Source organism: Aulonocara sp. 'chitande type north' Nkhata Bay, linkage group LG10, assembly GCF_057382095.1.
Source record: "Aulonocara sp. 'chitande type north' Nkhata Bay isolate Kocher_YH1m ecotype deep benthic linkage group LG10, A_spYH_male_GT1.1, whole genome shotgun sequence".
Classification (NCBI taxonomy): Eukaryota; Metazoa; Chordata; class Actinopteri; order Cichliformes; family Cichlidae; genus Aulonocara; species Aulonocara sp. 'chitande type north' Nkhata Bay.
The window spans coordinates 25,891,652-25,904,038 of NC_141353.1; the positions used below are offsets into that span (position 1 = coordinate 25,891,652).

At 40.3% G+C, this 12,387-nt stretch overlaps 1 protein-coding gene across 4 annotated transcripts in view; it reads left to right on the forward strand.

Moving 5' to 3' along the window:
* tcf7 (transcription factor 7) overlaps window positions 1–12,387 on the forward strand; it is a 75,213-nt gene that overhangs the window by 47,656 nt on the left and 15,170 nt on the right. For all 4 annotated transcript variants that reach the window (XM_086309278.1, XM_086309279.1, XM_086309280.1 and 1 more), the window contains exon 5: window positions 8,340–8,427. In XM_086309278.1, coding sequence (XP_086165404.1) covers window positions 8,340–8,427 — 88 coding nt within the window. The remainder of the gene's footprint in view (window positions 1–8,339; window positions 8,428–12,387) is intronic.

The window sequence follows — 12,387 nt, forward strand, 5'->3', positions numbered from 1 at the left end:
ATAGCTCCTCTGTAACAAAGCCTTGCATTACATGGAAATCTTTATTGATAAATCAGAGGTGAAACACATTAGTCCACTCAATAGCCTGAAATCAGCTGAGAAACTGGCTAAAAAGTGTCCTGCGGCGAGGCTGCATGTTGTCTTTGTGTTTACCCATGTATTTCTGGAGAGTTTATGCAAAAACACACTTGTGCCTGACTGCTTATCCCCTGTGAAATTGTTTTATTGGCATCACAGAACGTGCAGGCCCACAGCAAAACCTCAGTAATATAAAACAGGTAGCCGATAAGATAAGACGTATATTATCTATCCTGAAGGCTGGAAAGCTTCTGTGCTACAGCAGCCAAACCACTGAAATAGCTTAAATGAAAATGACACAGCTCAGTAAATAATATACAATAAGACATTAAGATGAAAATTACACAAAAGAGAGAGAAGCTCAGTTAAACAACGAGGTCATTTATACAAAACTCTGTTTATGTTTTTTTTATTTTGCTTTTAGTTGAACAATTAACAAATTATGGTTACAAATTTCCTCTGGATTTCTTGACCTTAAGATGACTTTGCTTACTCTCCAGGCTTCTGATTGTTATTGCGTCATCTGCATCACTTCGAGTAAAAGGTCAGGAAGGAAAGAGCTGTGATTACAGTTTTTTTAAATTTATTTAATCAATCACCTACTTTGAATCTTTCTTGTGGCCTTGGGCCTTTCTTCAGAAGCACCGCACCATCGACGTGTGAAAGTTCATCTTTCCTGTTGTTGTTCTGCTCTTTGTGACATCATTAGAGGCAATAAGAAATTCCCGTGAGTGGACGTCAATGTTAATGACAAACATCACAATACTTGTGGGTTTATTTCTGTTTTGTTTTTGTTTTTTTGAAACAGTTAAAGATATAAATGTTCTTTTTTTAATATCCTTTATTGTACACAGAGCCTACATCTGTCATTTATTCTCACCACACAGTTTACTTCCTCTGTTATTTCCATCACCACCCACTGTCTGTTATTCACTGCTGCCTAAATACGGAGTTGCCTTACCTTTAGCTATATTTCAACTTTACAACCCCCTTAATTTTCCCGTTAATTTCCCCTAAAGTAATGCACATGTTGCATCATCTTTCTCATAGCATGTTTCACTTCTTTTATTCAGTGTATTAAAATTGGCCGTTAAAGTTGTCAGCAGAAAACTTAGCGCGGGGGAAATACTTACTTGATCCCCTGCTGAATTTCTAAGTTTGCTCACTCACAAAGAAATGATCGATGTCTAATTTATTTTATGGTAATTCCATTTTGATGAAGAGAGACAGAATATCAATCAAAAATAAATTTAAAAAACATAAAAGTTATAAATTGATTTGTATGTCAGTGACTGAAATATGTATTTAAGCCCCTACAACCCAGACACAATTCTGGCTTCTACTGACTGCCTGTGTGGCCCAGTGGAAAACATATTACAATCATTTGATCAGTCATCAATTACAGAAAGCATAAAGCGCTTTTTTAAAATACAGAATCAATTTCTCCCATTCTAATCTCTCCACCTTCATGTCCAAGACCAAAGAGCTGTCAGAGGAAGTCAGGGACAAGACTGTAGCCCTGCCCTGTAGACCTTGGTGAGAAGGTGACACCTGTTGGTGTGATTATTCAGAAATGGAAAGAAATATAAAATGACTATCAATCACTCTCAATCAGGGGCTGCATTGCAGGATCTTGCTTCATAGGGTGAGGATGATCATGAGAAATAGATCACGAGAAACTGGCCATCTGCCCCGACCCTCAGCTGATTGGGACAGAAGTAGACCTCAAAATCAAGATGTTTGGAGGGAGAGAAATGCTGAGTATGACCCACAGAACATCATCAGCACAGTCAAGCATGGAAGTGGAATCATTATGATTTTTCCTGCTAAGGGTACAGAATGACTTCACTGCATTTAGGGGCCAATTAATGTGCCAGGTACTGTAAAATCTCCTTCCCTTAGCCAGAATTCTGGAGTTGGGTCATGGATCGGTCTTCCAGCATGATAATGACCCAAACATATCGCTAAGGCAACAAAGAAGTGGCCTACCCATTCTCCAGACATCTGTCCCTGACATGTGTGCAAACCCGGTGACCAACTAAAAGAAATGTTTTACCGCCGTGGTTCCAACAATGGTTTTCTCCACCATGTTTTGCTTATTTCAAACACTTATTTCACTCAATGACATGCAAATCAATTTATAACATTTTTGTGATGTGTTTTGGTTAATATTCCGTCTGTCTCCATTAAAATGAAACTATCATAAAACACTTTTTCGGAAGTGAACAAACTTGGATATTCAGCAGAGGATCAAGTAAACATTTCCTCCACTGTAAAACTTCAACCCAGTGAATATTTATGAAGTATTTAGAGAAATTTCAGTGACAGAAAGATTCGTTAATCCTAGGTTTAAATTTAGGTGCTGCACAGTCACAGACACTGTCATACCTAAGCCCCACTTTACGTCACCGAGAGACTTAAAATTAGAAGCTGCAGTGGCAATGACAGGAATGGAAGGATAACCAAAGAGCTTGTTAACAACACTGTGTTTTACTCCTGTTTTTTTGCCACCCAAAGTGATAAACTTTAAACAGTCTTGTAATTATCTAACACATTTATTTGTCTGACAGATGAAACAATCATAATGAAAAGGCTTTTTTTAAAAGCAAAAATCATGGACTTTAACTAATTTTCACATTTAGAAAAAAGGCCTGGAACTTCAAACTTTTATACATCTAATTCACGTTAAGCCACTTTAAGCTTCAATGTCTTACCAATAATCCATCATTCGTGTAGCACCTTCCAAGCTCAAAAATACAGGTGAAAGTGTTTTACAACCTGAAAAGGAAAGCAGGAAATTTCACTATCAGTAAATCCAGGAGATTTGAACGCTGCAGTGACCTTTCTGCCGGGTTGTGTTTGACATAGTGTGACCCAGCTGGTCGGCTTAGTAAATTCAGTCATTTCTCCAGTCAAGTGTAACACCGCGTGTGATTCAAAAGTGGAACATTCCCTTTAGATTGGGCAACATCTCGATTCAGATATGACTGTTTGTAAGTAAAAATTGTATTTATAGCACGTTTGAAGACAAATATTACAAAGTGCTAAACGACAAAAATGGTCAAAAAAGTAAATGAATAATAAGGACAAAAAGTTACGAAGGGCAAGTTTAAAAAGATGACTTTTGAGTCCACAAATCTTAAGCTGAGTGGGAGCGACGTACAGAGTCTCTAGTAGTCCACAAAACCTTAAGGACCTTCTGTGGATGCAGGGAGGTAAAAACCAGACTCTGAAGCAGCTGAATTAGCAACAGTGTTAAATGAGAGTACCTAAGGTTCAAATTCGACTCGAGGTTTTATTGAGACAAGTGAACAAGGAATTACAGTAAAGACGCGATGATGACATAAAGACACAAACAACAACTTCTAGACCGTGATACTGTAGGACTGAACCTGGCAATGTTTCTCAAGTGGGGGGAAAAAAGGAAGACAATATTTGCCCAGACAATAGATTATAAAATACAGAGAAGTGAAACATGCCTGCTTACCATCACCCTGCCATATGATTAACACTTACTGTATGCTATTGTATGTATTACTGTAAATCGGAAGGGGAGTGCATGTGTGTGTGAGACAATCTGTTGTCATATAGTAAGCTTTGATTACTTCAGGAGTGCCAAACGTGAAATAGCTGACGAGGCTGGAAATCAACTTTTTATTTATTTATGTTTATTTGCAACAAATGAATAGTTGTTAACACAAATTTATTTAATCGTATTTTTTAAATAGTGATTATAGTTCCAAGCTTACCGGAGTAATTGAGACATAAACATCTCAGATCAAGAAGGTTCCTGGTTTGAATCCCGGCTGAATCCCATGTGGAGCTTACATGTTCACCCTGTGTCTGCCTGGGTTTCTTCCCACAGCCCAACATTGCATGCAGGGTAACAGGTGATTAAACCGGCTGTGAATGTGAGGTAGATGACGTTATTGAAGTGTTTAGAATAAAGTGCTGCATGAATGTGGGATTAAAATGCCTATATTAATGCAAGTAAATTTAATTATATTACAGTCACATCAGTTTAAAGTGCTGGCTATTAACTATTTGAGGCTCTTTAACCTGTAGTGCTTTTCTTCATTAAGCGATCGCCTTATTTTGAAAAGAAACGAGTCGCTGTGCGAGAGAGACGCAGTGAAAAGAGTGTAAAGGCGAATGAGCGCAAGAGTTAAAATAATAGAGTTAAATTGGGGTAAAAATGCAAAACGTTAAATAATTTTAAATTGGGTCATCGGAGCCTGTTTGTGCTAGCTGTTACATTTTTTTGAATTGGAAGCGAGAGTGTGAGTCACCCTGCTTAAAAGGAGAAACTGTGTATCGACGATGAATAATAAGAAAAAAAATAAGAGTCATATTCGACAATCTGTAGTTTTACACTGTAAAAAACTGACTTTTACTATTACTGCAGCTTTTGATGTTTGCGCTTAAAAAAAGGAAAGAAAGAAACAGTTCCAGTACTTGTGTAAAATTTGTCAGCACTTATTACTGCCCTTACTGTAACAAAACTCTGCACAGTTTCTTCTGGTCTTTGGGCTCTTTTATGTACACCACACTGGCTGATTGTCAAGTCATTTAATGGCTCAGATGCTGCATCGCTTTCACTCTCAGTGGTTATAACCACCGCGGCACATTATCAGTGCAGGAATACTATTTTCAGCTTCTCGACTCTCAGTTTAACATGCACACGTTCTAATACTGAGTTCACACGCAGCCACTTTGACTCAAATGGTTCCTCTTTGAAGTGTTTCCCGAGACGCCAACATGGAGACCGTGAGATAGTTGCTGTAGTTGTTATTAGACGGCCGCGCTAAAAGGGGCATTCCAAAGAAAACTGCCCCATTACTGCTGCTAATTTTCCCCTTCAGGTTTCCCAACAGCAGACAAACTGATAGCAAGGGCAAAAAGGTGACTTACAGAAACCATGATCAAGTTTCCTTCGCATTAAGGTGTGAAGATTAACTGCTAAAATAAAAACTTGTGTGCAGTTCGCATGTAGGATTTCGACTTTGATGTTTGCCATACAGTCATTTTAGGGAAAATGGGTAATTTCGAAAAAGGATGTTAAGTTTCAATATCACAAGAAGTATTAGCATCTGCTGTTGTTATTACTGCCGATCACGTGTTTTCAGAACATTTGCGCTCGAAGGGGTTAACTTGGCAGTCTGACACTCTCATCAGATTAACCATCTTTAAGTTAACCGTGTTGACAGTGAAACTCACATGAGGGCACATTCAGATTGTCACTAACAAAGGGACAAAATGGCCCATGTTGGTGATGCTGGTGAGGCTGTGCAATTGTTCTTCTGAGGCAGCAAATGTTTTTTAACACGGTGCTGCAAGCTGCATGCTCCAAGGTGTGTGCGTGTGGAGTCCTGGATAATTTCATTTGTCGCCACCGGATGTAATTATTTCAGCCACTACTTCTGAGAAATGTCAGTTTGGCATGGCAGATGCCTACAAAACACTACAATACCCATGAGCCTCAGTCGCTGTTGCCTCAGAGAGGAAATGGTAGAGATATGAAAAGGCTTTCATGCTGCAGTTGAAAATAAAACACAGTGTGATGGTGTTCTCAGTTGTCTAGCAGTTTAGCATACATACAAGTACCTGTAGGAGGGTTTTTTCATGTTTAACTTCTGTTTCAGAGTTTTTATGTACGCAGATGTGTACTGTACCTTCACCTTTTTAGCACAGCAGCAGACATTTCTGACACATTTCTTAATCTCGCAGGGTTTCAGTTACATCTAAACTAGTCGCAATGACTCACCTATGAGTGTGTATGGGAAAAAATGCCACTTTGTAACTTTATACCCTTGTTAAGATAGCACATACTTCATTTATCATGTAATTCGTGTGTTTATAGCAGCCAAACCTTTCAACACAAACTACAACAAAATATTAAAGTGGAAAAAAGAAAGTGCGTGCTTACTATTTCCATAGGATTTTAGGGGGTACGTAGCAGCCAGGCACTGCTAATCAAATCCATTTCATCAATCATTAATCGTGAGCCAGTGTCAGCATCTCTGTAACAGCGGTTTTGATAGTTTGCTCCTCTGCAGGAATGTCACAAGACTGTGCAATGCTCAGAAAAACTGTAGAAACGCAAGAGCTACATTTCAGACTCTAGAGGCTGTTAAATGTTAAAGTTCATGACCGTACAATTAGAAGAAGACTGAATAAGTATGGCTTGTTTGGATGTGTTGCCAGAAAAAAGAACATGGCAGCATGGCTTAGGTTGAATCGGCGATGAACTCCTCTGTAGAGTCAAATGTGAGGCCGTCTGTCTGACAGCTGGAACTGGGCCAAAACTCGATCATTCAACGGGACAATAATCCCAAGGAATCGAGGTGTTGCAACGGCCCAGTCAAAGTCCAGACCTCAGCCTGATTGAAATGCTGTGGCAAGATTTCAGGAGAACTGTGCATAAGTGAATGCTTCCAAACCTCAAATAATGATGACTAAACAAATATCTCAGCAAGGTAAAAAGAACACAAGCTACAGCAAAAAAAAAAGAGAGAGAGAGTAAAAGTAAAAATAAGTTATTTAACTAAAATATATATTAATATTATCTTTAAGTACATCAAATCTGAATGTGATACAGTAAAATTCATGTAGTTTCATGTAGTGGAACAGTGTAAAAACTATAAAGCATAATAAAAGAGAGTAAAAAAATTGTATTAAAGGTAGAAAAACAGCAAAACAAGCAGAGTAACACGTAAGTGGCACCCAAAATCTACTTGTACTTGTTGTCTCGGATGACACAAATTGTTGCAAAATGATACAGCACTTTGCCACGCAACAAAAAGTCCCCCCTTCCACCCCCCCGACCCTTGTTTTGCTGCCTTTGGTTGTGCGACTGTTATTGTGGCACAGCAGTTTTTCGTCAGTACGAGCACACTCTGAATGTAAGCCTGATGTTTCCAATAAATGGAATTTACCCCTCATCAAAAACTTCTATATGTTGAACAATCTCTGAAGGGAAGTGTCTGCAGCAGCCCAAAAGTCCCTTCTTCTTCTTGATATACATACAAAGCGGCGTACTGAGCGCGCTCTGTGGCTACTTTGGCTGGTCAGCTAATCATTACTGTACTGCTGCGAACCAGTTTGAGTCAAGCACCCGCTGCAGCATTTTTAGATATTCTCTGTGAGTGAAGCTTAACAAGTTTAACTAAATACTCAACTGCTTACTTACACTTCATCGTGCACGCAGGGTGAAGTTTGTTCACACAAGCTGCATGAATAAAACTGTGAATGACATTATTTAAAAAGAAGCAAGAACAGAGAGAGACCGATGAAGGCTTGCAACTTGAAAACGTCGCCATTAAATACTCGAAAGGTGTGCAGGGGAGGGGAGGATGACAAGGAATGAAGGTGTAATGACGAGGGGAAAAAGGATGAAAGGGGTCTTTAATGAAAGAGGGTGAGACGCGAAGGATGGGAAACAGAGAGGCAAAAGGGTCAAGATGGGGTGAGAAGCAGGGCAGAGACGAGCAATAAGAGGAACCCGGACAGTGGGAGGGTGGAGGGCACCAGGGGAGGGATGAGGGACAAGAGGAGAAGGGAGGAAGGGCGTGGTGGGACAGACAGAGGAATGGGAGGAAGGGTTGAGTGGTGAGACAGGTCGACTGACTCAGTCTCGTTCCTGTCATCCAGATTTATAGCGGCTCGGGGTCCCGAAACAGGCCCGGAGCCGCGGCCAAATTACAGTCATCTAGAGCATTCCTCTGCTGCAAACACAGGTTAGCAGCCGGGCCGCGCTAAGTGCTAGGTGCTGCCTGTTGACAAATGACTTCCTTTGAAGGGCACAAAGAGAGAGAGAGAAAGAGAGAGACTGGATATTTTCTGTGTGAGGGCACAGAGTCAAGCAGTCTGTGTTTCTTTTGTTCGAAAACATTTCTGCTAAAAGTAGAGACAAAGAGTGTTTGTTTGGATGCTCGTCTGGGTGTGCGTCTGCCCGTGTCGTTGTGGGTTTTTAAAATGTGGCCGCTTTTACGACAGACCCCGACTTGTGTGGAATAAACCAGTGAAACCGACTGGCATCATTGGTTTCTAGTGGAAGACACAAACACACACACACACACAGAAAGACAGAGTATGTCACAGTGACCGAGAATATGTGAGTCAGTGTGTTAACGTGTTTAATGGCAGGTTCCTATGCTGCTTACACTGCTAAACCCATCAGACCTGTGGGCTGGGGATGTTCAAACACTGAGAAAACCCTGATTACAATGATGTTAATGTGTGTGTGTCTGTGTGTCCTCCAGGCGTTCACAGGCATCAGTCCCAGGACCTCTCAGGATATTACTCCCTCCCTCCTGGTGGCGTCAGCCAGATCACTCCCTCGATGAGTTGGTGAGTCAAATTAGCCCCTTTCTTAAATCAGATGGGCGATACGTACCTTTGCAACCTTCACCAGTCTGATAAAGGGATGTCATTCAGGTGCTCACATCAAAGTTCAGACACAGCACAGACTTTCTCTCTGTCTCTCCTTGGTATTCACACCATTTGTTGTACTTGTGCTTCAGTGCTGTGAGGCATTCACATTCTTGACATCTCTCTTATGGATGAGGAAATAGTGAAAATGCAAGAAATAGTAATTGAGAAAAGTCCTCATCTCGCTGCAGCTGATTTAAGATGTAAGGTCGTGGTGTGCGTGTTATCGATATTTGCGTCCCTCTTCCAAACAGTCGTGTTTTATAGCGAGCTGGGCAATTCAGGGACACATGATAGAGATTTACAGCTGTAATCTTGTGCGTGCCTGTCTGCTAATGCGACTGCGTTCAGTTCAGACTTGTGTTATGTTCTGTAAACGTTACCAGGTCTGACTTGGTAAAATTGCTGCTGTGGCTATTATGGAAAAGTGACCAGATGTTGAAGCCCTGCACTGGAAAAGAAGTGCATGTCTGGCTGTCTGCACAGGACTTTAGATCATTTGTGTCATTCCTAACTAAAAGTGGGACAAAACAATGCCCTACCCTCTGAATCCAATGGGGTTTTTTCATGTTTTCTATGCTTTGGTGATGTCTGATGGACATTTTTCAGTATTTTCCAGCGTCCTATAAACCTAAAGGGGTGTCAAACCCATTTTACATTGGGTCCCACTTTGATCATAAGTGGGACTGACCAGTGAAACTCATCTTTTTGTCAGTGTAAAGAAGTTTAACTGCACATTTAATCCCTGACATAGTATAAGAAAAAGAAGTGCAGTTTCAACAGTACAGCTCAGTTTTTCTACAGGATAAAGACATGTGGCTTTGGGTTTCAATTGTAAGAATTGCATGTGTAAAATTACAGAAATTACTGAAAGAATATCTTTTTTTCTTCTCTTTTTTAAACTATGAACTCACTGTAAAAGTCATACATTTCTATAGTATACAGTAAAAAAATATGAACTTTCTGGTAGTTATTTGTTTATCTATTACTTATTTTCTTCTGCGAAGAATAAATAGCCATGGAGAAGCCATACAACTAATGAAAACACAGTTAAATATCTAAACAAAATGTTGCATTTTCCAAAGCCATCCAGTGGGCCAAATTGGAGTCTTTGGCAGGCCGATTCTAGACCCTGGGCCTTATGTTTGGCAGCCTGCTATAGACTAAAATTGTCAAAGAGAAATATCGAAAAGAATTATTAGTTGAAGCCACAAATTAAAGCTACACTATACTTTGCTCCAGCATAGTAATCATAGTAAACTGCATATCTTTTGTGTTTTAAAATGTTGGTCAGAAATATCAAAGATATGTGAATGTCGTCTTTATAGTTTATGCTTCATAATCCAATCAGTGGTGTTCTTCTGGACCAGGTTTCCCATCACAAACTTGTAACTAACCCTTAACCCCACCAATGTTCCTCTTTCAGCCTGATTAAAGGAGCCGCAGTGGCCTCCAAACTGTTATCCCCGTTTTTTCCCAAACACTGTTATCATTTCATTGACCTATGCCGATGTGCATACATCACAGGTTCATCTGGTGTCAGCTCAGATAACCCGTTGTCATGGAAGCCACAGCCTTTGATCCTGTTTGTTGAGGACTTCGACCCGTGGCCTCTGGTTAAAACATAATGAGTGTCGACAGCTGCAAATTTTAAATGAAAGGTCAATCAAAGTAATGGTGATTGGCCTCAAGAAAGTCCTCTGCGGCACATTTTCTCTATATATAAAGAAGCGTTTTGTGGTCTTTAAACTGAAGGATGTTTCTATGAAACACGTCTTTAAAGATGTCCTGATGGCTGCAAACATCACAATCGGGTGGGTTCAAAGATTTCCAAACAATGAAGAAAATGTTGGTTTTGGAGTTGTAGCCACTGCACTGTGTTTCTAGTGATAGAATTCCTTAAGTCTGTTTCTCATGGGCTCGGCGTGCAAAAAGCGGCGATGCAGAAAGCTACGCTGGACACCTAAAACGGGCACATCTGTTCCATATTCAGTCATCCAGGTTTCCATCCATTCAGAGCTGATTGTGAGCCTCCAATGTCATGCTGGTTGATTGTGAACTTATAATGTCAAACGTCCCATTGATTTATGGATCAACACAAATCCATTTATTCCAACCTACAGCATCTGTGCCTGGACAAATCCCCTCTCAGAATAGTTAAAGGCTTACATCAAATGTCATGGAGATTTGGGATGAAAGCTTAAAAAGTTTTTGTGGGCATTAGCTTACATGTGTGTGTGTTTATTTTTTTTTTCTTTGTGTTTTCTTTATTTTGTGTGCTTCTGTAGGACAAGCTGCATGTCCCTAGACATTTCTCAAGTCTGTGATTTCCGGGGGTTTTTATCTTTTTCAGACAAGAGCTCTTCATCATGGACTTTCACAAGTATTACTAACAGTTAATCTCCTTTAACCCAGATTATCTGCTTTGTTTTGGCCCCTTATAGTGTGCTTCTTTGTGGAAGGAGGAGGCGGGAATAACATGGAGAATGAGCAGTTAAATGTCAAACTGTTGTTTTCTGTTCTTTCTCTCTTTTTGTCTTTAAGTCCGTCCCTCCACGACCACCTCCAACCGTCCCTTTAGCCTGCTGGCTGGTTAAATCCATTACATCAGGAATTATAAAAGCTTTTACCTCCTGCTGACCAAAGAGTCTTGCTTTAAGCGATGCAGACATTTAAAATCAAAATTGTAAGCTGTTATCAGAGAACAGAAAAATAACAAATAAAAGAATATGAAGAACATGACTAATAACCTTATTTTCTATCAATGAGCAGCTTAAATCACAAGTATGGAGGTCTGGTTGATGATTGAATGTCATGTGACCAATTCTAACTCTGTTAATCCAAAACAATTATACTGTACTTACCGACCCTTTGAGAAAGCACCTGAAGTCTTTTTGAGGGTCTTGGCATCAGAGCAGTTGCGGTTTCTTTTGGAGATAAAGCATCAAACTCTCTTCTTGTAGGGACAAATGAAGGTCCACAGGAGGCGTGGGCAATTAGATTAATATTGTATTCATTTAAAAGTTCAAGATTGAATCTTGGGAGTCTACTAAAATGGGTTTAGATGCGTTAATGTTGAAGAAAAAACATGAAAAAAACAAACTGCGCCCGCTTGAAACACTGTTTTAGATCTTTGTTCTTTAAGGCTTCCCTTTTTAAAAGCCTAGTGTGCACTGGCTGGTCAGCTGACCTGGCAAAAGTGAGTGTATTAGTTGCATACCATAGCTGTTCAAGTGTAGACTCAGCTCTTTAAGAGCTGTAGGCTAACAACCCCCCCGGCCCCCTGCAGAGGTTAATACGTCACACATTGGTTTCATGCATTGACATTGTTTCCAAAACCAACCCCATCGTGACCATTTATTCCTCCACCAAGGCGGAGACCAAGTAGCTGTCAGCGAGATCGCATTAAAAAGCAACTACTAAGCCGGATTTTATTAAAGTTAATGGAGAGGTGGTGAGTGGGCAAAGGAATAACTGAGTACATTTTGCAGCAGCTCCAGATCAATTTCTATCAAACTGTAGAAGTGGGTATTAACTTGAGTATGCCTCAAGTTTTTAACAGGTTTACAGTCAGATGATTCCTAACAAGCAGTTGAGCTTTTTTTCCTCTGTGGTTGCAAGGACAATGCAATCAAAAATAAAAGTCATGTGCTTGTTCCTGGGTTCTTCAGGTGCAGGTTGGGAGGCAGCTGCTCATTGTTTTGACTGCCAGCATGTTGAAGGGGCTGTTAGGGCTAGGTGTGAACTATGCAAGCTTGTTACATAGTGATGTAAATAAGTCACGAGAAAAGCCTGTACTACAAACAAGGAGCTTCGGGTGGCGCAGCAGCAGTGCTTTCTGTGGCCTCCTAACTTTGCAGAACACAAGGAGCTATAGAG